This window comes from Hermetia illucens, chromosome 4 (genome assembly GCF_905115235.1).
Source record: "Hermetia illucens chromosome 4, iHerIll2.2.curated.20191125, whole genome shotgun sequence".
In the NCBI taxonomy this organism is placed as follows: domain Eukaryota; kingdom Metazoa; phylum Arthropoda; class Insecta; order Diptera; family Stratiomyidae; genus Hermetia; species Hermetia illucens.
Genome location: NC_051852.1, coordinates 40,805,137 through 40,831,756, shown reverse-complemented (window position 1 = coordinate 40,831,756; position 26,620 = coordinate 40,805,137). Strand labels below are relative to the sequence as shown.

The 26,620-nt window shown below is 38.4% G+C and overlaps 2 protein-coding genes across 2 annotated transcripts in view; both read left to right on the top strand.

Annotated features, from left to right (window-relative positions):
* LOC119654322 (titin-like) overlaps positions 1–6,819 on the top strand; it is a 383,147-nt gene extending 376,328 nt beyond the window's left edge. Inside the window, exon 8 of the mRNA XM_038059649.1 lies at positions 1,481–6,819. Within this exon, the coding sequence (XP_037915577.1) occupies positions 1,481–1,664 (184 nt within the window). The 3' untranslated portion in view covers positions 1,665–6,819. The remainder of the gene's footprint in view (positions 1–1,480) is intronic.
* Positions 6,820–11,327: 4,508 nt separating this feature from the next.
* On the top strand, positions 11,328–26,343 carry LOC119654440 (probable isocitrate dehydrogenase [NAD] subunit alpha, mitochondrial). Its single transcript, XM_038059840.1, has 6 exons — positions 11,328–11,487; positions 11,995–12,159; positions 24,808–25,202; positions 25,259–25,394; positions 25,457–25,570; positions 25,634–26,343. The coding sequence occupies exons 1-6, from the start codon at positions 11,461–11,463 to the stop codon at positions 25,859–25,861; spliced, it is 1,065 nt and encodes a 354-aa protein (XP_037915768.1). The 5' UTR covers positions 11,328–11,460; the 3' UTR covers positions 25,862–26,343.
* Positions 26,344–26,620: the final 277 nt, after the last annotated feature.

Genomic DNA, 26,620 nt, shown 5'->3' with positions numbered 1-26,620 from the left:
GTTGATCACAACAGTTGTGGAAAGCCACTTCATTCAGGTTGCGTTAATGCGTGAAGCAATTTCATAACGCAGTTCTCCATTGGCTGATAGCGTTGATCTGATGTATTTAAATCGCTCAGTTCTGGGTAGATCACTGCCGCTGACAGTGATTGTGCCTGTTTCATGGGGATCGGTCGCCAAAAATTCCATTTTTGGACAAGTTGCTCGAGATCATTTTTGCTATCAGATGCTAGAAAAACATCATCTGCATAAAGTAGTGTGTAGGGCGCTGGAAGTTGGATATCCTGTGTGACGGTGTCCATAACAAGAACAAAGAGGAGTGGTGAGATGGCGCTTCCTTGATGAACACCAACAGAGACACAGAATTTTACTTTTCGGATCGTGCTAGAGCAATTGAACCCAGCGCACGAGTTCTTCTGGTTTTCTCTAGACCCAGAAATGCAATGTAAAGAGGGCGATGCTTCTCACGGTGTTTCTCCATGAGTAACCACGCAGCGTATATTGCGTCAGTAGTTCCACAATTTTTGACAAATCCGGCTTGATTCGGTTATTTCAACGATTTCGCGAATACGGTTGTCAATAATGCGGGGGAAAGTAACCGGATCGGACGGTCATTTGAACATTCTGCTGGAATACCTTTTTTTTCCATATTGGAACAGTGGTACTTTCTTACCAGTTAGATGGTATTCTTCCTTCCTGAATAACCCGATTAAAGAATTCACTGGGCCACAGTGTTGGGTCCCAACTCTTCGCTTTCCAGAGCTCAGATACGATGTCGTCAGGTCCTGTGGCTTTCCCCAATTTCATTCGTTTTATTGCCTCCTCGACTTCAGTTACGCTGACAGGTGGAACTGCTCCAAATGTCGGCAATGGTTTTGGAAGTGGAGGATGAGCAGGTCCTACATTGATATCAAAATTACCAGTGAGAAAGCCAGCCAAAGGTGGCGTAAGGGGAGGAATGGCCAGAGGTTCGGAACAGTCTGCAGGGTTAGAAGAGGCGTAGAGGGTGGAGTGGTCGAGGAAGAAAACACGGAAGAGAAGTAGTTGCAGAGAAGGTCGCAGGATTGTTGTGAGGAGTTGGCAATGGAGTCAGCAAAACTGATAGAAGAAGGAAGAGATTGGGTGGGATTACGGGAATGTGGAATCAAAACGGTTTCAAGTTAACGCGGGCCTTGGGAAAATTGAGTGGCTTAGTAATGGTAAAAGATAGAAGGTTCATTTAGGCGGCATTTTTCCAAAAACAGAGTGTGAAGTATGCCCTACTCCGGCAAACTAATTACGTCTCTCCCATCTCCTCTCAAAAGCGAACGCCAAACCGTTTTTGGTGAAGTGTGAAACTCCCCAAGTGCTGCAAGATCATTTATTCATCGAATTTTGAATAATCTTTGCAAAGTTAGTTTTGGGACGATGCAAGTACCTTTGTTTAAATTAAATTGTGATTATCTTTCATCAATCTTTTTTTTCCTTTTTCTAATTACAGACATCGACGACGTGTTCGTGGGGCCGAAGAAGGAATTGAAGAGGAACATTCAGTTGTGCCTCTACTAAAAACATCTAGCAATATTCCAAAAGTTCCGGTAACGACGAATCCTGAACAAGTCATGTTTTGCCAACGAGTCTATGAGTTTCGAATGAAACGTTTACTAAAAACACCTACAAACTAGTAGCTACTAATAAGCGGTAACAAACAAAGTAAAAACAAATACTAACAAATAATGAAGCAACTAAACAGACTAGGCATATGTGAAGTAGTGTTTTTTCTAAGCAGCAACAATGTTGTCGTAGCATGAAATTAGATGATGCAAACTAAATAATTATTAGGAATGAAGAGAAAACAGGAAGTACCTATAATAGAGATTAAATATTTAAATAAATTTACAAAAAAACAAAATACAAACAAACCAATTGGCTAGAGATGATCCGAAAGTATCGTCTAGCTGTCTTTTTGTAACTACTTGACCCAATGCATTACACTTAAAATACATCACATGAGTAGTCGTGGACCGTTTCCTTATTTTACTGTAAGTGGAGAAATCGAAGATGAGGAGAAAACATGAGATTTATTAGTATTTAACTTTTATTCCTTTGTATGTATGTCTGTTCATATGTAAATGGTACATATATTGTTTTTAATATTATTTTATTTGTTAATTTATTTCATCAGCTTATTCCGACTCTAGTTGTTGCATTGAATGTTAAACTCCAAGTTGAAACATTTTCTATTTATTTTTTTATTTCTTACGATATAGTTTGACTATTGCAAATTTAGTTCAATTCATGAGTACTATTTGTCGGAATTATGATGTCTTTGCAAACAGCTTTTTTGCAATTCTATATTTTAAAAAATGGCGATGATTTCCTAAAATGTCCTACCCAAAAGCTAGAGAAAAACTGTCATGTAAGGGTTATCGTAGAAGTACCCAGCCTAATAAGGAGAATACCCAAAGTTTGGAAAAACGTATCCCTCTTTTTCAATCTAGTTTGTTTTAAGCTGGATATATTTTCCCCAGTGAAGTCTAATACTTTTAATACGACATTTCTAACGAGAGTTTCCAGGCTCGTCAACATAGCCATCAGACTCCGCATTTGCGCACTCCAACTGAATCAGTCCTTCCATCTTTAAGCACTGTTTTGGCCCATAGAAATTCAAGCGTTCTTCTTCTATGGCCTCCTGAAATTTTCGTCCCCATTTTTACCGGTCGTGCGGCCGCATCCTTCAATATCGGAAACCGAGCAGTGTATAACTTGTGTTGTTCACCGAGTCCTCCCATCTGTTTCTTGATTTTGATTGTGATGGTTTACCTTCTGCCTTGCTTTTGAGTAGCTACCTGGGGATTCTCCTAATGTTCATATGCTCTACATGGCCTGCACACCAGAGCTTTTAAATTTTAATGATTGTATTTTATTTGCCGTCCACCATCGACTCTCAGTGGATTCTCCTGAGGACTCGACCTTAGAGAACATCGATTTTTTACTCTGCGGCCTGGTATCACTGACGAAATACAGAACAGGCCCAATCAAAGTTTTATATATTACGAATTTTGTTTATCCTGTTTATATTTTAATTTTTTAGAATTGGCAGGGCGAGGTCAAATGTTTTGCTGGCAAACATGATCTGCCTATTGGTTTCGTAAATTTCGTTGTTGTCCTTTATGAGAGTTGTACCTAAGTATATAAAACTCTCAACTTGTTCGAAGTTGTAATCGGTTGGTGTCGCGTTTTGTCCGGTTTATTTTTAATCCAACTTCATTCGCTTCCTCGCCAATCTTGATTAGAGTCTCCTTCGCGCTCTGTCTTGAAGGTGCCCAAATATTTTTATTATCCATATCTGCCATAATTTATACAGTGGTGTAGCATCCGTTGACATCTATCAAATTACATACTGCAGAGCGATATTAAATAATAGTGCGGACACATCATTGCCTTATTTTAATCTGGAGTCGGTTTTGTACCTTTACTTAGGCGCTAGGCTGACCCATTGTCATTCTGATGGGTCTAATTAGTTTCACTGGCTATATTTTACGCCAGATGTGTATATAAATACAGTTTTCTAAGAAGCTTCTATATTTTCAACAGGCTTGAAATATCAACTGTTTCAGATAGATAGGCTAAGAAATAGCCTTTCTTCATCCATTTTAATAAAATCCTGCCTCACCTACGCTAAAATATTTTTTTCACGGATTGAAGGATCCTAAGTCCGCATCCACTTGATGTCGCGCCGGACTAACTTACTCCCTCTTTTTTTGGTCCACGGACCCCCAATTTGGGCTTAGCACCCAGGCTGCAAAAAACAAAAAGCGAAGACGGCTTTTCGGTTTCTTACCAAGGCAGAGGCAACTCGACATCCCTCTCTCTGATCAACATGACCGAAGCCGTTCGCAGATGTTAAACGCTCCATTCTATAATTCATAGAATATGACATGGTTACCTGGTGTTCGCGCTGTAACTGTCTTCATCAATAATATAATCGTCAGCATTAGTGGCTTCTCCACTCACAAAATTCCGAAAACATTTTGTGCAGTACCGATCAATTGGTACTGTCGTATTCCTATTTGAAATCAACGAAAACTTCATGGATATGGACGCTATATTCCGGAAATTTCTCCAGTATTTGTTTCACTGAGAATATTCATCATGGTATTTGCCAACAATATTTTTTAGAGGGATTCGAGCCTTCTTTCGATTCGTGATATTTAGACGAATAACGATACCCCTCTATAGTTCTCCCAGTATAGTTAGCCACGCAAATCTCCCTACATAGTTTCATCAAATTAAATAGTGTTTATGAGCTCAGGAATCTCGGTCGCCATCTCCACACTTCTTGCCTTTAGAAGTTCAGCAGATATTCAATTCACACCCGGTGCTTTGTTGTTGCCCAGCGTTTTTAGGGTCTCGTTGCCTTCTTTCGGTGTAGATTATGGGACATGTGCCTGTACGGCATTTGCTCCTTCAATGTATGGATATTGAATTGACCCCATGGATATTGGATATTGAATTGACCCCATCGATTTTTTATTTGCTCTATGTCACCGATAAGATTCCTCACAAAATATAGTTCTAGACTGGACTCCTACTGTCATTGCCTCTTAAAGTTTTCGCTTGATCTGCAGAGGTCGTAATTGAAATGCTTTTGTTTCTTCTTTGTAGAGAAGAGTGGATGTCTTAATTTAAAGTATTTATCTCGTTTGGCTCTTGTGGGTCTCTCCTGATATTGTTTATATGCAGCGTTTTTCTCATCGACTCGATACGTTCCTTTTCCACCAAGGTTCGTGCCCAATGGGTTTCTCTACAGCCGTCTTTACTGCGTCTTTGAACTGGCTCCATTTCACATCAATGCTATTGGCGTCCTGGTATCGGTTCAATGTCTGCAGGATTTGTTTTTCTAATGCGCCAACATATTTCGATGGTATTTCTTCATTCTGGAGTTTTTTCAGTATTGAACGCGATAGCTGGGTGAGTCTGCTACTCCCATTATTGGCTATCCGGTATAGATATCTTGTTCTGATAAGATAATGGTCAATATGGCAATTTGCTCCCCGGTATAAACATTCGTCTCATTTGACGAGGCCCATATTCTCTTGTGAATTCTGTGATGAAGGAGACAAGTCCACGAGATTGCCATGTTTTTAGCACAAGCAAATTCTTTGAACCTACTTTCGTTCTCGTTAGTTATATCGTACAGACCATGGCCTCCAGTAGTTCCACGGAGGACCAGATCTTTCTGTCATTTGAGGACAGTGAATCAAATACTGACTCGAGGCGACTATAGAATTTTACTGAGCCGTCCTTGGCTTCCGTAGGAGCATATTCATTGATAAGCTAAACATTGAAAAATCTAGTTTTCTCTCAAAGCGCACCAATTCTTTCGTTTTTTGGTTTGTGGACGGCAAAATCTATACCATATTCACGAGTTCTAGACTTCTTTCCATTTTTAAAAGTAATGTCCGCTCGAAAGCCAGTTACCTTAGTGACTAATAATTTTGTTTACTGGGTCGCTAAGACATCTCTGTACTTTTCGACTTGTTCAATGAGTGCTCGAAGAGCGCTAGTTCTGAACAGGCAAGGCACGTTCTAGATTCTAAACGCATAGTCCTTTTCCCGTTGCCGTAGTCAACGTTTTACTTCCAATCCTACCCGAGGCTGACTTTTGGGCCCCAAGAGAATAGCATGCGTTGAACAGCCAACAGTCACTATAAACAGGTTGTCAGTCAACAACCCCCAACTTGTAGGGCCAATCGACTGATATGTTTTATGGCGCAGAGAACTCATCGTTCACCCTCTCCTGTCTGCTACTTTGCATCACCCAAGGGATACGAATGTGGAGGTGACAGTAGGACTTGATAGCAGGGCTGTAGGTATTAAATCAGCGTGTATTATCCAGGTATTTGTTGAGGATAGCCGTGCCGAATCTATAAACCTCCCAGTGATATATACTACTTTTCAATCCCTGAAGCGTTTCCAAACTTCACACTTAACATCATAAACAGTCATCGATATGTCAGGTTGAGACTTTTTGGGACTACCCCGTATATATTTTTCGGGAAAAATCCGGATAGAATCGCAAGAAATGTTCAGAACATCTTAGAACTGAAGAGCATGTACAGTAAAAGAAGCTTAATAACATTCTTAGATATTTAGTGAAGCAACAATTCCCAATCATTTAGACATTGAAGCATGAGTCTACCTTTGATTAGAATCTATTTGGTTTTGTCTTTATTCAGGAACATATACCATTTTATTCTTATTTATTATTATTTTTATTCTCAGTTACAGAGACCCATTTGTCTCAGTTACAAATTTAGTGCATTCTAATGTGAATGATAAAATACTTGCATTGGCATCAGAAATCTCCGATAAATATAGCAAACCATGAGACAAACATTTCATGAATTGAAGGAGAAGAAAAAAACTTAATAATGGGAACATTAAAAAACAATACTAAATGTAAAACACAAACACACGAAACACATTTCAATATGAATCTTTCGAAAAGAATTTGCATTGAAGACACAAACAAAAATTGTTTAAAACTAATAAGTAACCTGTACGATGACAAGTATTGTAATAGAATTAAAAACTGATAAACACAAGCGACAACAAAAATAATAAGGAAATAAATTGAAAATAACCAAAAGCACAGAAAGATAAGAATAACAAATTTGAAAAATTGAAAAATGTATGGTTACAACCGTTACAACTTAATAGAAACAAACAAAAGTAATGAGAAGAAGAATAATTCCGTAGAAAGTATATAATAGCGAAATATTTATATTTGTAAAATATATACATACATATTATATATATTATAGATTTGTAGGATGAACAGATATTTATAAAATACATAAATACAAAAAAATGAAACTGTTTGGAGTAAAAGATGAGAAGAAAAAATATTGAAAAATATACAAGTTGAAGAAAAGGATTAGCAAATAAACAGAATGTGTTTCATTGCCCATGTAGACCTTGGATGGGAATTGAGAACTGATTTTAATTCTCTTCCCTCACTGCAGAATGTCCTATAAAAGCGACCAAGTAAGAATCCAAGACCGTCACACGTCGATAAAGACTCCATCAGTCAAAGGTGGAAATGGTCCCTTCTAGACATTAGCGCAAAACCGGAAGCAGACGTAGACACGAGGACAGCCCCGATCGCACGAAGAAAGTGAATCAATGCAACAAAATTGATGACAGAGCATCAACAATAGTACCACAATATAGCATGGAAAGTAAAACAATCAATGATGAGGGACAAATGGAGGTCGGAATTGTCTAGGCTCTACAGCGCATTTCGGGACTTGGCCTTCAGGATGTCTTTCTTCCAACCATCTCGATCCATCGACCGCGTCTTCCAATTTTGAAATCTGAGCAGTGATGTGTTGTCTTCGTCAAAAGAATCTGCCCAGCTTTTTCGGGATCTAATACCGGTCTTCGTCCTTCTGCTCCCCCTTCGAATACCCTTTTAGGCATCCGAGTGTCGTCCATACGTTTCTTGGGGACGTTCTAACAAGAACACGAGAGAAACCAAGCTCTTTGAATATCTTAGTTAATTTACTTTAGAGGGGGAGCTGCAGCTCCAAACAATCAAACCTTTTGATAGGCCCATTGCAGTATCTCCTAAAATCGCCTATTCGATGACTACCCACTTGCGGCTATCGCAGGCTTTCGCGAATCTGAGAACATCTTCCATAGGCAGATGGTGCACAGATTCTTCGTTGAAGAAAACCTTACTGAATTATGTTCGTCTGAGATCTGAGGAGCCGCAAACCTTTTTCTGTTGCCAAAAAATGGCATATATCTCCGCCAGAAATATGGTCTTCATTTTTCCGAAAGGTTAGGTCAGTTTCATAATCGGATTGTCCGAGAACACCCCTGCGCCGCAATCTGTCCTTCATGACTGATCCGTCGATAAAGATTCTGTAAAGTATGTAAGCCCAAAAGACTCCTGGCCATTTGTAGACCATTTTTATCTTTTCGTGATTACGACAGAACATGTCTTTTCAAAGATCTAGAAACCATATTTTCTGCAGGCACTAGAGATAGACAGGTAATTTCCAAATGGACGCATGGTCGCATGATTGGCCACACTTCCAAATGTCAATATTATCAACCTTATCTGCGCTCACCACCAAATTAATGGTGGGAGGAGGGAGATATATTTAGGAGAGCTTCGAGTGCCGCGCTCGGTGTAGTATTCATTGCTTCAGTAATGCTTAAGCAACCGAGCCTTTGAATCTGCGCCAGCAGCTTCCTGCTGTTAGCAAAGTGTTGTCTAGGTCAGCAAACAAACATCAAAATTGTGGATGTGTACATCCAATGAATTCGTTGCGGTGAAAATTCCCGTGTCTTATCTATTACAGTTCTACACCACCAAAGCAATCTTCAGGTTTCTTATATTGTTCCTGAATGTGGTGTTTTCACATTAGATTGGAGTCAAAGTGCACCCCTAAATACTTGACTGTTTGTACCAGGTAGCTTTCCGCCCCTGATAAGGTCTGTAGCGTGTAGCTGTACTTAAAGTTCCTGGTGAACACAACTAGTCAAGTCTTCCTGGAGTTCATCGTGAATCTTTTATGGAGGCACCAACTGATTACCTGCAGAACTGAATTCAAACGGTCACAAACTGTAACCGCCGATAATTATTACAGCTAGGTTGTCTGCAAATATTTGCCCAAAGGGCTTTATATCCTCATGAGTGTTAACAGAGAAGAGAGAAGCCCTCCTTGTAGGTAGCCCCTAATATATTCTGTCTCATAGATTTCCGTCCAACCAATCTTTCTCTCTTCTGGTGTATGAAGGATCCAACTGATTTACAGCAAATCGATTTTATACTGCCTTACCGCGTCGCAAATCGCCTCGAATAAAGCATAATATAAGGCTTGGACCTCCATGAATGGGCCTAAAGTGCATTCTATTTCGGATACCGTGGATTTGCATTTCCGTAAGCAAATAGGCAATAGCCTATCGTGAATATGTAGCAGCAACTGAAATTTATTATTATTTAACTCAATTTCTTCAATATAGCCAGACGAGCAGTTATGACATCACGGTGGCATTGAGATATATATGGTCGCCATTTACTTTTGGTGAGGTATAAAGCCATCATTTGCAATTTAAAACCTTGAATGCGCTTCAGCTTTCCCCATGATTTTCTGAGACATCTACACTCCTTCTCTACTATTCTGCGGCAAGCGCACTTGCGGCGAATTACCCCTCGACCATCTTGAGAGATTGGACTTCACGGCATGGTGTAGCCAGCGATGCAATTGTCGACCCTATTTAATGCATTGCCTATCCACTGCCACTTCTAAGTTCTTCGCTTGTAATAGTGTTAGGCCAGCATACTCCGATGATATGGCGCTGATAGGTATTGACGAAATCTTAGAAGTTTCGAATACAATGGGGGTCATTTTCGATTCCTAGTTGGCACATCAAAACCAACACCATGTCCCACCATAGTGAATTTGGCAAAACAGAGGGTAATTTCAAGGACGCTCTTCAATCGAGCTTTAAACCTAATTCACATTGATACAAAGGCCACCAGAAATATAATTATGGAGACAATTTTGCAAAGAGACTAACTCGCTCGGAACGACCAGCAAGTTGAAGTCGATTCTTCGCAAAGACCGCAGCCTGCAGTTGGATAGCTTACGCTGACAGAGCAGGAAGCACACAGAAAGCGATTATGTAATGGCAAAACATCTGCTTGAAATGTACTCCCTGAGCAGCGCCCAAAATCACCGCTCAGAATCGACTGCCACATACAGCTCGCATACCAAAGACTGGACTTTGATATGCAGAGTAGTGTCCCTTGAGCGAGTAAAATGAGCTTTTAATTCTTCGATAAATACAAATCTGCAAGCGCAGATATCATTCCTGATTTAGTCATAGAGGAAATGAAGGCCCTAGCTCTACATATTCGGAATAAATATCACTTATACGCCAATTAATTGGCGTGATATGAAGGTGATATTTTACCTTTAGCCCGTCGGTCTAGCTTCTTTCTATTAAAAGGTTTGGAACAACCAGTAGATATTCCCTTAAGCAATACATATGATCAAGGTCACAAACACGAAAAACTCGATTATGGAACCAACCCAGCTCATCGCAAAAATTGCGACTATAATCCAGGCTTAGATATATGTAGGCCATTAATTGGCAGGGGAAGAATGCCTGTAACAAAAAATGGCGGTTACATCATCCGAATCTGTTCCGGCAGTCAAGCAGCATTATTTGCTCTAAATAGAAATTTTCAGTTGTTTCCCTCCTCCTAAGGCTCCTCGCTAATAACTAGGTTTCCACGAAGAGTTTACGTCAAAGAATTCATCTGCCGTTTTGATCTATGATGTCTGTTATTTCTTCTGGGTCGTTACATACATACATATATTCCTTCAAGCATAAACTCTCCACTATATAATTAAGATACAGTGATACTGTGAACCTCTTAAAAAATAGCGATCCTTGACGAGCTTCCTTCAGGCATTTGAATATTACTTCGACACCTATCTTTCGATAGAACGGGACACAAAAACACTAGTTTAATTATTGCAGTCAAGACTTTTTCCCAATTTTTAGTTACATCACATACAGAAAGTATTTCCTCGGAAAAGTCTTCATTTTATAAAATTTAGCGAGGCGTTATAGATTAGCAGAAACCTTTACCAGAATATACATACATTTTTATCTAGTCCATGTCATTACGTTTGAAAGCCATGGGGAAGTGCTCGTTTTTCTTTTAAAGTTCTTCATCCTCTTGGATCGTTAAAATCTCCTAACGAGCTCTTACAAGAACCATGGCCACCTATATCAATGATTCTTATTTGCCACAACTTGGACTTCTGATTGATTCCCATTTATCATATCGCATACAGGACACTAATTCATCTTTCATCATAAGATAATGACACCGTGAATTAGAAAAATAGCAGAAAAAGAAAAACTATCCCCAATTCTAGTCGCTAGCAAATCACAAAAGCCAAATAAGTGATTGCTTTTCCACTAAAAAACTTGTCTTCCTGTAATTAAAATGTTCTCTATGTATCCTTATCTTTCATACATTTTGAAAATTCTTGAATCAGCTCAAAATTTCTTTTCTTTGTGCTGCTACGATTTCTGCGACCCTGTTAAAATAAGAAATTATTTTAAATCCAGAATTTTTAGTTGCAAATATTTGTTTGCCAGCTATTGTGAATTGATATAATCAAAATTGGAAAGTGTGTATCTTGGGTAAGACAGTAAAAAACTCTCAGTAGATGTCACTAAATTAGATCAAAAACTAGTACATTAATTTATTTGCCTCTAGAGTACATTTCCCCTCTGTCGAAATGTCAGTTGTCAAGGTTCTGCGAACTTCAGATCGTCGTTCGCACATCGTCGATAGGAAGTCAAGTGCGTGTGGTGTGTGCGAAATTGCTTTTGCTAATCTTAACAATTCTATCTAGACTCGAATAAATTTGTACCGGCATGGCTTCACGTCTCATCCAACGCATTGTAAGATTATTATTCCCTGTAGTGTCAGTCATTCCGTCATTTTAGTTTGTAGCTTCCACTCGGCCCGAAATGTGTAAAACTCAGTTCAAGTCGCTTCAGCTTTGTCAATTTTGCGAGCCTTTCGAGCCAATTCTTAATGACTGAGTAGAACAAATTGAAATTATTAGGAATATTGTAGTGTCCGCGATAAGCCTTTCTCATTAATGGCTTGGAATATTTTTCAATTCTTCTAGTTGAATCGGTTTTCGTTTGGTGGAAAGGTTAGGGAGGAACCGAGCTCAGTGGTCAGTATGTTTATATAACGTGGAAAAAGTGACGTCGCGTGCTCTGCCTCGCTTTTTTCTTCAAATGGTCGGCACTCCCACACAGTTCAAGTCCTGTAGGCTGCATCCTGCGGGTAAATCTGCAGCCCCTCTGTTAGGATCCCCGTCGCAGCACCGATTTTTCCTAACCTCAAACTTATGTAACTTTCTTGGAGATTCTAAGTCTTGGGCAATTTATTTTTAGGTCACAGCTCCAACATCGGGACGAGGATTCTCGTCGAGTGTACGGAAGGTCACCCTAATTCCTGGCGATGGTATCGGACCTGAGATCTCGGCGGCCGTCCAGAAGATCTTCGAAGCCGCCAGCGTTCCTATCGAGTGGGAGCCCGTGGATGTTACTCCAGTTCGGGTAAGTTCTGTTCAGTTTGTTTATGTCTAGACTTGTAGTCGATAGTGCACATCTCGTTGATAATGTCAAGATCTTATATCAGCGCAAATTAATCGTACATAGCAACCTTGGCGCTGATAGCGAAGCCATTTGCGCCGAATGCTGTCGAGCCCCGCGTATGGAGCGCAAGTTTAGTAAGCGCTTTTCTTGATAACGTCGGTTATTCTTGAGAACGTACATAGGTGTTCCCACGTGTGTCACATGACGCTTTATTAAGTTATCGTCGCAACATTTAACCAGCTGAGTGCAGACTTGCAATTTGGACAATTTGTCTGGTTCGCCTGCCGCTATCGCAACTGTTAATTGAAAAGTTTCTATTCTGGTCACGACATACCGTCGCGTTTCTCGTTGCCTAGTTTCTCAGCCGAGTTGAAAGTAATTCAGATTGGTGTTTGCAGTTAATGGAAATTTATCGTAACTTTTGTTAGAATCATGCTCATATCAAGTTATGGATTGCAATAATGAATTTCTGTCATTGTCAAACGCAATTAGAACATGGCGAGACATTAAAGGGGAAGATATTTTAGGATGCAGATGCAGACTTTGGTCACGATAAAATGTTTACGCTATATTAGTGGAATAGCGCGTGGGTTTCTGGCAACCAGTTCAGACCGATAAAAAATCAAAATATCTCGTATTTTTTAGGAGAAATCTTGCATCGATTGTGTAGTCAGCGTGGACTGATCTTCCATCAAGGCTGCTTGATTGATGTAGTGTCAATCTTACACTTTAGTTGATTAAGGAAAATTCCCAGGTCAAGTGTACACTAGTGCAGTTCAATAAAACTCGCTATGTTAAGTGCAAATTCATCTTAATTTCAAGAATCAAGTTTCAAATCTATCTGGGAATTTATGTGCGTGTGAGTCACCGGCCCGGTTTTCTACACAAGAAATACAGGGTTCATATATTTTCCCATTCGTTTATTATTTTCTTATTGGATTTCCCCGAGTTCGCGTTAACTGATCAATTTGAAATGTTTCCCATCAAATCAACATAACATCTATTGAGGTTGAATTTAAAGAATGCATATAGCTGCAGACTTTCAAAGGTGCTAAACATCAAGTCCGTTGCGGTTTGGTTAAGGACTAACCTAGGTGAGCTGCCCATTGTAGAAGTATAGAAATCGGCTTACATCGGCCTAGTCGAAGGGTTTTGAAAAGTTGACGGGTTCTTCTATCTCTATCTATCTATTTAGATTCTTTTTTTCTTTCTCCAAGATTTGAATTGTGGAATAACGTTGGTTGGTTGGTGAGTCAGCTCCCATCTACTGAACGGTTGCCGGTAGTCACTGTTTTCAGCGCTGTCGATGGCCTCAGACATGAAGAACCCGTCGACTTTGCTGGGAAAAGAAAAATTTAAAGTTAAAACCCTTCGATCTAGTAAAATCGCCCTTACTTTAAAGTTATCCTGCTTTGATAAGACTTCTTAACATAAGTCGAAACCAGACGATAATATGCCGATGAATCGTTAATATTGGTTTTGTTGACCTGAATCTCATCAAAGCGACAAGTCGACATGATACATGCTGACATCTGGCAAAATAGCATGAAGGAAATTTGTTGAGTTTGGCTTGTAAATGGTCCTTGCAGATGGAAAACATCGCCCGCTTTTAATCATAAACATTTGAACTATGCGTTTCGTAATTAATTATTATAATGGAAAGCAATTCCTAAGAACAAATAACCACAATTGAAGGCGTCCTACCTTGCGACAGTTTTATAATACGAAGATTTACTTGTACAGTCAACCAAACAAAAAGTTGAATAGTTGCCGCAATACATTTTGTAACCAAATATCTCGAAAGGAATGATATTTATAAATAAATGATTAAAGAAAAAAAAACAATAATTTATTATGGGCATCTTCCGCCGCATAAAAAGGGGATATTGCGCAGTGCAGCAACTATATAGGTATCATGTTACTGAGTACCATCTATAAGATATTCTCCGCTATCTTACTAGGTCGGCTAGCCCTAAACGCCCGGAACATCATTGGCTAATATTAAAGAGGCTTCAATTCAGGCAAATCAGCAACAGATCAGATTTTCTCTGGTGGTATTAACATTATTAACATTATCCCGACTTGATGAAGGGAACAAGTCCCGACTTATTAGCACTGATGAAGGGAACAAGTGGTTCCAGAAATATCGGTACTTGCAAGAATAAATATCTACACCAACGAAAAAGAAACAACAACAAGTTTTTTTATTATTTCAGATGATTAATCGTTGGAAACACCGCATAATTACACTCAAATTAAAGATAGGGGAGTTAAACTTTGAGACCGCTGAAAATTTCTCCTATCTAAGGTCGAAAAGCGGTTGTTGGCTGCCAATAGTCTATTTCAGCTTACAAAAACTGTTCCGCTCGAAACGTCTCACCATAGGGTCAAAACTCTTACTGTCCAAAACAATGATCTTGTACAGTAAATTGAATTTAATACAAAGATTAATTAGTATTTTATGTCATGATCCAACTGCGAGAAGTACTATTTTCATCGACCCTACATGTTTTCGGTAACTTCTACAGGAATGGAGTTCTGAATATCCTTTATGTGATCATTTTGTTCATTACCTCTCCTCTCTGTAGCTCCTTTTCGACGTGTGCCTAACAGTGCTGTGTCGGAGTTAATTCCAGGCTCTGAAGTAGATCAGAAGTTTTTTAACGCTTTTGTTGAAAACAAAACGTTATTAAAAATGGTTTACTGTCTGTCTATCACACGCACTTTTCTCAGAAACGGCTACACTTATCGACACGAAATTTGATAGAGAGGTTGTAACTGTGAACCCCCGACGCTTGTGCACAATTAACTTTAGCGAGGAATGGGAAGGTTTTAAATGGGTTAATTACTTCTAGGACTCATTCTCGAGCAGTTTACGAAAAATCGGCAAAATACCATGTACATGGTATCTACGCTCCGAAATACTCCCCGTAACGATATTTGCTTAAATGAAGTTAATAATAATTTACTGTGAATTTCGATCCCCGGTAAAAATAATAGTTTCCCGGAACTCTTCTCTTTTGTTAGCAAACTCTAGTATATTAAATTTTAATTTAATTTGATTTTTTAATATTTCTTTGGGAAAGCAGCGGTTTTTTTCTCAAAGTACAGGCCCTACATCTCCCCCACTGTGAAGAGCATTTTGAACGGTTTGGCGATGCATTGTTGCTACATATTTCTTTGTTTCTCAAATTCCTTGTAATCTGACTTGGAGTTGTTCTTTATGTTCCGCAAAATCTGTCGTTTTGGATGCTACGACTGGATTTTCGCAAGCCGCACACTACCTATTTTGGGGAAACAGAGCCAGTTTCTTTCAAGTGTCTTATTACATAATAAACAGTGGCCTTCATCATGAAACACACTATGAGAGCACCTAAAATATGGGATATGAATAGTAATTACATTCGGACGAAAATAATATGTAATAATAGGGCCAGCTCGATCTACAGTGGTAGAAATATAATTAGAAACGATATAAAAAAACATAAAGTTATGTTTTCTTCGTAATCAGCGATTTCTATGGTCAAATGTTTGTAACCGTAAAATTGTATTCTATTACGAATTGTCGCAATGTTTTCTGTCGCCCATAAGTACGTTTTAAAGCTAATAAACATAGCGAGATTAGACAATATTGTGCAAATATAATTAAAAATGGTTTGGGGTGCGGCTGACTTACTTAATTACCTTAACATCGCTATTACCAATCCAGCAGTAAAATGGGAAAACACGAACGAAACGAGACGAAATAAGAAAGTTAATTGTGAGAAAGAATTGTAAAGAGAATTCTTTAATGCGCAAATTAGCGGTAGATCTTTAGTATTCTAAGAAGATGGTTTACAGTGCGATTCAAGTGCATTCTAAGACGGGAACTGTTGAGGATCCGAAAAGGAAAGAAAGAAAAATAAAACTACACCTAAGGAAGACATACTTATTTGTCGGCAGAGTATAGCCAATCCTTCTGTAACAAGTAGGGATATTCAGTTATTGAGCAACAATATTACTGCGAGGACTAAACGAAATTGTTTGCAAGAAATTGGATTGCATGGATGCTCTCCTAGCCATAAATCATACGTCTTCAAACGAAATTTTAAAAGGTGACTAGAATTTGCGTAAGAGTACTTACAGAAGCCACTATCTTTCTGAAAAAGAGTACTCTGAAGTGATGAATCGAAGAGTAACATGTTTGGATCCGATGGTAGACGCTATGTTCGGCGCACAGTAAACAATTAATTGGATTTAAGATACACAATTAAAACAATCAAACAAAGTGGACGAAGTGGCATGGTATGGGGAGTATTTTCTTTGCATGGTATTGGTTCTATTGTTCGGATCGACGGGCGTATGGATCATTAAACATAAGAATATCCTAGAAAATGTGATCGAGCTCTATTCTTTTGAGTTCATGACGATTCATTATACAAAACACCTCGCGACTGGTAAAGCGTTGGCTGGAAGAACAAAAAATTGATGTTCTGACCTGGCTAGTGCACGATCCTGATCTCAATCCCATTGAAAAATTGTGGCCTGATGTGAAGCGAGGCTTGCATTCGAAAAAAGTTCCGTAAATATTGAAGAAGTTTGGAAAAACATGAGATGTCAGAGTTGGTCATGAGTTTACCGATCCAACAAAATAAACCCTTTTGATTTCAAAATAAGGCAGCGTTTCGAATCATTTTTCCACGAATAATTATTGTTTTTTGTGCTTTCCTTGTCAAAAATTATCCATTTTATCCTATTAGATTCTTATAAAAATTGTTATTTTTGAAAGATTCTGTGTAATAGATTATTTTCCTTTTGAAGAAATCATTTTTGTCCAATAATAATGAAATTACATACAAAAATTCCATGGAACTTATGTCGTTTCTAATTATATTTCTACCACTGTAGATGCAGGCGGGCTGGAGGGGTCAATATTCGCTACTTTTTAAGTTTGGTGAATGTTCAACTTTGAACGTCCTTGACTTCATAATTCATTTTAATTTCCTATCACTAGTTTATTGTGATAAAACTCGTAAAGTTTGGCATATGGAATGATCGGAAAATTATCTCAAGTTGATTTTTTTCAACATAAGGGCAGAGCTATTATTTAAAGTGAAGCCCATTGGAGTTATTTTTCAGAAGAACGATCGCCTGCTATAGTTGACTTTCCGCACACATTTGGGAATCGTGGCTTGAGGAATAATAGTCAGTAATAGTCTGATGAGAATTGGGTAAAACAATTCAAGCCTTGATTCTGATGTTTTTTTACCAAACACAACTCTTTGCATATCGGTGTGACTGCCCTACGTATATAGCCTAGCTAGAAACCTAGCGTCTAGCTGCACCATTATTATCACCGCATTTGTAATGTCAACGCTCTGCTTGGTAGATGCAATGAAGTCGGAAATTCCGTGTTGGATTTATATGTAACTGGTAGTTGTGGTCGTGAAGGCTGGTGTTTTACTCAAATCCTAACTTAGTAGACATTACCATGCCGAATTAGATAAAGGTGGACTGTCAATTGGGTTCGATGTAATCGATATACATAGTTGTACTTCTGCAATCAGTAAGAATAAGAAAATAAAGTTCATAAGAATGCCTTCAATTTCCACAAAGGAGTGAACAAAGGACATTTATAGCGCTAGACTATGTATCACTAACTATTAAAAGTTATGGTAACGCTGTGAAGGTCTGAGGTTAGTTTTAGGTCATGAAATGATTTGTTTACCGAAGAGTTCTGATTTAAAATCCACAGAAGTTTTGTGGGAATCGTTGCCGGATTGGATGGTTCGGTCAAAATATTCTTCGCCGAAGGAATTTTAATTTTTTAAATTATTTATTTCCTAGCCGTGTATTCAAGGTTGTACTAAACAAGTCTTTTAACGCAATATTTTTCTGTTTGTCTGTTCGGACGAGAAAGGGAAATCAACAATTCTTGAAGAAATTAGTGCCGGTTGCATCTTCGCAGTCTTTCAATTCTATTCAAAAATTTCTGAGACGATTTTCCACTTTTCCACTTACTAAGATTATTGAATTCCATTGAGATTCTATTATTGAAAACTAAACAGTCAATAATATTTATAAATCCGAAAAATGCCTACCTAAATGTTTGATTTTTGACTGTAAGCCTTCTTTTTTTATTCTAAACGGAAAGTGCAGTTTTCCATTAATCATATTGTACATCTGTCCGGATGGTTCAGTGGTTAGAGCCTAGGCTGTCGTAGCAGAAGGTTGCGGTTCAAATATCACCGAAGGCAGAGGAATCTGTATTGTGACTGGATACCGCTTAGCAGACGACTCAGCTTTGAATGAATACCTGAGTCAAATCAAGGTAATCACGGACGAGTGCAATGCTGACCGTATTGCATACATAGACCTGTAGAGTACCTTTAAGGTGTTAAATGAACTGCTCTAACAATGCCCTGATCCAATTGGATTGTTTTCCCTGTCCTTTATGGAAAGTGAGTACTTATTAAATAAAACCTCGAAGCTACCACTATGCAGTACCTAGGACCCAAAATACATTCCATACCGATATCTTCATAAATAAAGTTAATGAATCCCCTTAAGTTCATCTTAGAATCATAATATGCATAATAAACTTCGATATAAAGCATGATAGTGCCAAGTCTAGTGGGAATCGCGCAATCGTGTCGCGTTTGTACAAATTTACTGAAACTTAAGACTTTGTATGTCAGGATCACAGTAAAGTGAATAGTTTGGCATTCTAAATGCATAAACATTTCGAGGTAGGTACAAATTTCCACTCAAATATATAAGAAATACACAAAACCGGTCATACCTAAAGCGTCCAGCTTCCGGTTTCCCAATTTGTTTATCGTCAATCATAACACATCTTGATCGTCTCTCGACTTTATATCTTACAATCCTTAATATCCTTGGCGTTCAATCAGTCCTAATAAATTCATATGTTTTGAAATTGTTGTTGATCGCTTCTAGTCAAGCATCAAGTTCAACTATCGCCTTACATGAGCTTTCATGAATTAATGCTTCCAATATTTCGTTTTAAAATTTTGTTGGTATCTCAGATTATACTTTTGGGGCGACTGAAACAATCACTGCTTGTTCCGTTGAAGTAACCCGTAGCTGCAAGCCTAAACAAACATTTCATGTGCGTCAGCTGCAGATTATTTTTTAAATCGTTGAATGTTAAAAGTAATAAAGTCAGATAATCAGGCAACAACTTTTGGCCTGAAAAAATTGGCCTCGCGATGGTGTTCTATTTACAAGCGGCATTCAATGTATCAATAAAGCAGTACAGTAAATTTGGTGGCAAATATTCGGTATGATTAATAACACTATAGAAAAAGATGTTTTCACTCCGGTGCGATGGTGTGCACATTTAGTGCACATAGTAGTGTAGTACTTTTCTATAGATGGATTATCAATCTGAAACTTACTCGAATTACTAATACTATTATTCCGTTATCAGAAATTAATTTAATTTATTTTGGACGAAGACTTGATTTGGCATAACCCTTCTGTAATACAGAAGAATCTTTGATGATGTATTGAAGAAAAAACCATATGTTATGTTAGATTATTATTCTCTCGTTAATTGTTCATTATAATCTGTCCATGAAAAGTTCTCAACTTGGTAAAATTGAAACGAACACTCCAATCTTCAGAAGGCTAACCATGCTGTGGGTTTAACGATGCTATTGTTAATGATATAGCCTTTATTATTTCAAAAAGAAGTTTGGAATAGCATTCTAACTGCGGGATTCCACGTTTGCTCAGTGAATAATATTGTGTCCAAGCTTCTAATGCAGAAAAAAATTACAACTTAAATCTCACTGTGGGGATCTCTGGTTGACAAAAAGTCGATTCCAGATAGGTTTCTCACCCTTAATTTACTCATGTTCAACACAATATACTCGAATTGGAAAAATACTTTCATCTCCTTCTTAAAAATTCATTATAAACTTGTCTCTGAATAAATCCTGTCGGATGTAGGTGGCTCTGAAACTACTTAAATGTCGGAAATAGTGATTAATACATAAATCATCTGCGGTCGCGTTTCACCACTTCATAATAGTCTTTTCCTCATGCAATTTGTATACCTGTGGTAATTGACTCAATTTCGTGTTTTCACAGCTTATAATATATTGAATTCCAACTACCTATTGTAGTAATATAATATTACTAATAGTTATTAAAGTAGATTTATTACTACCCAATTACCATAACAAATGGCGTAAATCACTTTAAAATCATATAATGCACATCAACATGCTAATAAAATCTTATCAGAGAAGGTACTTGCGAAACCTTGCCATTAACAGTTCATTGAGTGACTGAAATAGCTTTAAATAAGCAAACATATTATATCACGTGAATTGCGGCGTTCAACCACAAAAAAACAGTGTTGTGGCTGGAGTAATTGTAATGAAAAATGCACTTAACGTAATGCTGTTTACAATTAAGAAATCGATGAACGGTGTGTGTAACTCCGGAAAAGTTTAAGGAATTGGTGATGCAAAAAAGTGTTCTGGGGTAGATTCTTTTGAAATAGGATTTCTTCTGAGAATTTCTTTTCAAAACAGTTACCATATGAAGTCAGCTAAGGGTGACTGCTGTAATTAAATGGCAAGTGCTAGACTAATATGTCGCGCGGATTATGCACTGGCTAAGCTGAGCAAGAATTGGTCTATTATCCTCATACTCCTGATTCAAATGATCATTCTACTTGTTTTGCCGCTATGAATTCGCCATTCCCTGAAATATAGTCGGATCGAATATTGTAAGATTAAAACTATTTCAAAAACAAAGGAAACAAATAGGAGCATACATTGAGTTAGTCACTTTGGTAATCGACAATAAGATACGAGGTTAGACAATTAAGTAATGAGACTGATTTTATTGCCGCGCTTATGGTAAACCTGCAACCTTCAAATTCTCTAGCTTGTTTCGTACGCCTGCTGTGTCGTGTTGAGTAGACGTATGTTGGTGGTGCTCGTCACGAAAACGGAGAAACGAGCAACGCGTCGCGATAAAATTTTGCGCCAGATTGGGCGAATCAGCTTCGGAAATGTACGCTAAAATTGTAAAAGTGTATAGTGATAGTGCTCTTAGTTGTGCCCAGGTGTTTCGATGGCATAAAGAATTTAAGGAGGGGCATGAAAGCGTGGAAGACGAGGCGCGGTACGGGAGACCAGTCGAGGTGCGGACTGACGCGAATGGGCAGCGAGCGTGTGGGCACCCTAATCCGTGAAGATCGGCGTTTAGCAGTTCGAATATTGGCCTCGAAACTGGGTATGAATCGTGAAATAGTCAGACAAATTTTAACAGACGATTTCGGGATGAAAAAGTTGTGCGTGAAGATTGTTTTAAAGAAGCTTTGTGAGGAAGAAAAGCAGCATCGAATGACCTTCGCAGAAGACTGTTTGGAACAAGTGGAAAACGATCCCACGCTACTTAATCGATATGATATGCCATGTCACCCTGGGACTTTTTTTGTTACCTAGAACAAAATCGGTGGTCAAAAGAACCCATTTTGAGTCAATTACGGACACCCAAGCGACCGTGACGACATCCCAGTCGACGCGTCCCAGAAATGTTGCGAAGAGTGGAAAACGCGGTGGAATCGCTGTATAGCTGCCCAAGGGGACTACTTTGAAGGGGATGGCAGAGTTGTAGAATAATTTTTAAATATACGGTTTTTATGGAATCAGTCTCATTACTTAATTGTCTAACCTCGTAACACCAAAAAACGGGGCTTAAATGACGAATCCAGTTCGCAAGTCTTCTCGATTATGTAGGTTTTTACTCGGATATCAACGGGCGGAAGCACGAAAATAAGAAAAACCCAGAAAGCACTTAGCAGACACAACCGATGAGACAGTGGATCACTGATCGAATTTAGAAATTAGGATCGAAGGATCTATATAGTTGAAAAAATAGCATTCTGAAAGCAAGGGTGATAACGACGGAGGAAAATTCAAAGTGAGTTATGAAACAAGTCCGGAATGAAAACGAACTAGCTGATTTCGACAAAGTATTATTATCGACTGTAAGTAGTTTGGAATGAATTGTCAAGGAATCATGGCTCGGAATGAATGGTGCACGATTTGCAAATAATAACGTTCCCTGCATAGAATGTTTATAGAATTGTCTAAAGCAATAACTATTGTAAGAGCGACATATGATATCACGAGTTGCATGAGGTAAAATCTGAGAGGAATTTGAAGTCCAAAATGAAGTTCGTTAGGTCATGTCACCGATGTCATTTCTTTTTGTTATCGAAGACTTTCTTTATACTACCTTGCCCGGAGGAACTGGCGGAGTTCAATGGACTATGATGTCTTTCTTCAAACAGATTTGGAAAGAGAGGCAAGTAGAGTCGGATCGGATATAAACAAAACCAAGGTACTGAATGTGACGAGTCAGCGTTCTCTCCCTATCTGCATTAATGGGCAGAGTATCGAAGCCGTTGATCAATTTGTATATCTAGGAATCGTGGTTACTGCCGACGGTGCACCGAATTGGATGTTGCCCAACGAATTAACACCACTCGATCCGCTTTCCCCGCCTTATCTAAAATCTGGTAATGCATTTATCTCAACATCAAGATCAAGATGATACTTTTTTGCTGACTTTAATGGGCGGACAGACTTGTTACTCGCGGGCGAAACGGCAATGAATGTGTCACAAGTTAAGGAGGGGCAACAATTATTGGCTATGCCATATAGTGAAACACACCTTCCCAACTGTGGCAACTGTATGACACGTCGGCAGTAACATAGTTATTAAGTTTAGTAGGAGCTAGTTTGTTTTATGGAAATTTCTTTCGTGTTACTTGCTCTCTTTGCTTGAGCCAATGCTTAATTAGTCATTTCGAGTATAATGAATGACTGTACGGTGACTGAGCAGGTTAACCGTCATTTCTATGTCCTGGATACGAGTGTTGGATTTTGTGCCTATCCGCTAGCTGGAAGCTTATTGCTTGCACAGGAATTACTCCATGAAATATCTGAAAAAATCAATATACAATTGAAAGCAAGAAACTGGGTAGATGCCCTATTAATGGATGGATAGGCGGGGCGCATTATGTAGTATTGAGTTTTCCTATCTTATACTACAACCTGTTAGTTCATTGTATGTACCATCCGTGTGAAAAGTCGTGTTCTAGTCGCGATGCTAGTATTAGTATTAGTGCTCTATAGGTAAGCAAGGGTTTCACCATTGCTTGGTATAATCAGTGTACCTGTGCAGACTCACATGTCTTACTTATGGCCCGTTTTGGGGAGAAGTATGCCCATGTGCTCTTCTACTAGGCTCGGAATTTGTTGTACAATCTGAAATTATTTGCGCACGATATCTCGCTCCGTTCAGTAAGACTAACAGCAGATTTCCTCTACCTCTGCATATAACCGAGTACAGAAGGAACGGTTGTAACAGTTTTTATATAGGGTTTTCTATACCGTGCCTCCTGCCAGCGAACACCATTGATCCAAAGGTATTAGAAAAGTGCCTGCTATATCTACTAGGACTACGATAACTATCTCTTTGTTGGAAGCCAAGTTAAGGATTTACACCTACTCCGCTGAATAGATTCCCTTCTTTTCTTTCCTCGTTCTATAATACTTTTTCGCCCCATTCCGAACGTGGCGGTATCCGTAGATTTGTGTTTCCGCAATTCTCGCCAGCTCGCAAAGATTGAGATTTGAACAACCGCCATGTAGGTATGGTAAAAAGTAAATCAAATTTCTAAAAATATCGCCTATGTTCGAGTTGGGCACTCTTCCCAATTACTTTGGAGCCCATATAATGCGTCTTCAAAGCGTTAACGTAAAAGCGCAACTTTTGTTTCTTAAATGTGTCTCGCTTCTAATCACTGTTTCATGTGTGATCTCATTCTTACTTTTGTAGCTTTTCCGTCTGCATTCATTTCCATTTGGGGACCTATTGAATCAGGATTTTTTTAATTAAGCCTATGTAAGGCTACAGTCGATTATATATAATTGTACCAGACATAATCTGTTTCATGGACCTTTTTTGGTACATTGCAATGCTAGCCTCTACTATCTCCGTTAAATTATTCTGGAAATATCATGACGGCCATTAACATGCCTCTTGCATTTTCTGTAAATTTGGCGTTTTAATTTCATTGATAACTCCAAGGCACTAAAAAAGTATACCGCGCATGTCGTTTAACCTAAAAATTTCAGAAGTGCGTTTGAGATTTCATCTTTCTTCGGAATAGAAAATAGTACGATATTTGTAAGCATATTTTAATTCTTGTATTAGCTTAAATGCGCCTTTATTTCACCACTTCTCAAGGAAAATATATTATGAAGCAAATAGAGACATGAAGAACATGAGAATCGACAAGAAATTTTGAAAAACGTGTACAATGCTAACTACGTTTGAATTGTTGATTTTCATTTGAGCGATAATTTGTTACCAGACAATTGATATTCATAGCATGCTAAAAAGTAGTGGAAATTTAATCCTACGATGTAATATAGATACTGTTAGGTATTTGATTTTCGATAACAATTCAGAAGTTGTGATGTGCGAGTAGTTATTTAGCAATGAAGTAATAATTTTCGTATTGCCAAACCATGAAAGCTAGTCTCAAAAGTTACTATTTTATTCAACTTTCAGCAAGCAGATGGAAAATTCGGTATCCCACAAGCCGCCATCGATTCTGTGAATCGTAATAAAATTGGCCTTAAAGGACCACTGATGACACCAGTAGGCAAAGGCCATCGCTCATTGAACTTGGCCCTGCGAAAGGAATTCAATTTGTACGCCAACGTTCGACCATGCCGCAGCTTGCCCGGCTACAAAACTCTCTACGACGATGTCAATGTTGTTACCATTCGTGAAAACACTGAAGGTGAATATTCAGGTATTGAACATGAAATTGTCGATGGTGTTGTGCAGAGTATTAAGTTGATTACGGAGGAAGCTTCACGGCGTGTTGCTGAGTTTGCCTTCCAATATGCCAAAGACAATAAGAGAAGTAAAGTTACCGTTGTACACAAAGCGAACATTATGTAAGTATCTACTCTGTAATAATATTTCAGTGGAGTCATTGGTTCCTTCTTAATAGGCGAATGTCTGACGGTTTGTTCTTGAGATGCTGTCGTGAGATGGCCGAGAAATATCCTGAAGTAAAGTTTGAAGAACGTTATTTGGACACTGTGTGTTTAAATATGGTGCAAGATCCTGGTAAATACGATGTCTTGGTAAGGAGTGTGGTGTAACAAATTGTGAGAAATTTAATACAATTTTCATATTTCAAAACAAGGTCATGCCCAACTTGTATGGTGATATCTTGTCTGATATGTGCGCTGGTCTCGTTGGAGGTCTAGGTCTGACCCCCTCAGGAAATATTGGTTTGAATGGCGCCTTGTTCGAATCGGTAAGTAATTTACTCGAGTGCTTGAAAACGTGACACAGAATTCATGTGAAAAATCTCTGCAAGGTCCATGGAACAGCTCCCGACATCGCTGGTAAGGATTTGGCTAATCCAACTGCTCTTCTACTATCCGCCGTAATGATGTTGAAGCATATGGAGCTTAACGATCAAGCCGATCGTATCCAAGATGCTTGCTTTGAAGTAATCAAAGAAGGAAAATACCTCACTGGTGACTTGGGTGGTAAGGCCAAGTGCTCCGAATTCACACAGGAAATTTGCAGTAAAATCAAGTAAATACCTCTTGAAACCAATCGACAATAGCAAGTAATTGTAAATGGAAGACTATGCAAGAAAAGATTCTTCTATTTTTAAATTTCTATTTATTTGAAACCATCGAACTGTCGAATAAATCTGTTTTTATATGCAAAAAACAGCTAGCCAGTCTTGCAGCTAGTCCCATTCTCCTTTAGAACATTATTGTATTGTAAAATCAAATTTGACCTTAAACGTATTATAATCATTGATAGCCAATTAGTTGAAATTGAACAAGGAAAACTTTTTAGGCGGAATTATTGACGTGAGAACTTACTCTATTTGAGAGTCATTGTTATATTCGCTGTTGAAATATATTCTTTCAACATCCACAAATGTATTATTTCAGCCCGCAGATGTCACTACCGCATCGACATGTACCAATTAAGTTGTTAAGTAGAATTTCAATTATTTATTGTACAACATAAATCAGAAAATGATAAATAAAAATTGATATTGATAAATTTGCATTGATTGCCTTGCATTTAAAATGTAATTGTTTTCGTTCTAGCATTTAAAAAAGAATAAAGATTCACCTGCCACACATAATTTAAGTTGGCTATACCGAAACTATCATAACACACAATTTCAAGAATACAATTACGCACGGACATTCGAATATAAGACTATTATACAAACGCTATACGAATGTTGAAGAATCAGTACAGAAATAACGACATATTGAGCTATTTGCTGCTGAGTGCGCATTATAATTGCCTCATTCAATTTTCATCTTACATG

Coding starts and splice junctions, on each gene's coding strand:
- LOC119654440 (XM_038059840.1), top strand. CDS start 11,461: ATGGCTTCACGTCTCATCCAACGCATT. Junction 11,488..11,994: donor CACGTCTCATCCAACGCATT/GTAAGATTATTA, acceptor ATTTATTTTTAG/GTCACAGCTCCAACATCGGG. Junction 25,395..25,456: donor CTGGTAAATACGATGTCTTG/GTAAGGAGTGTG, acceptor TTTCAAAACAAG/GTCATGCCCAACTTGTATGG.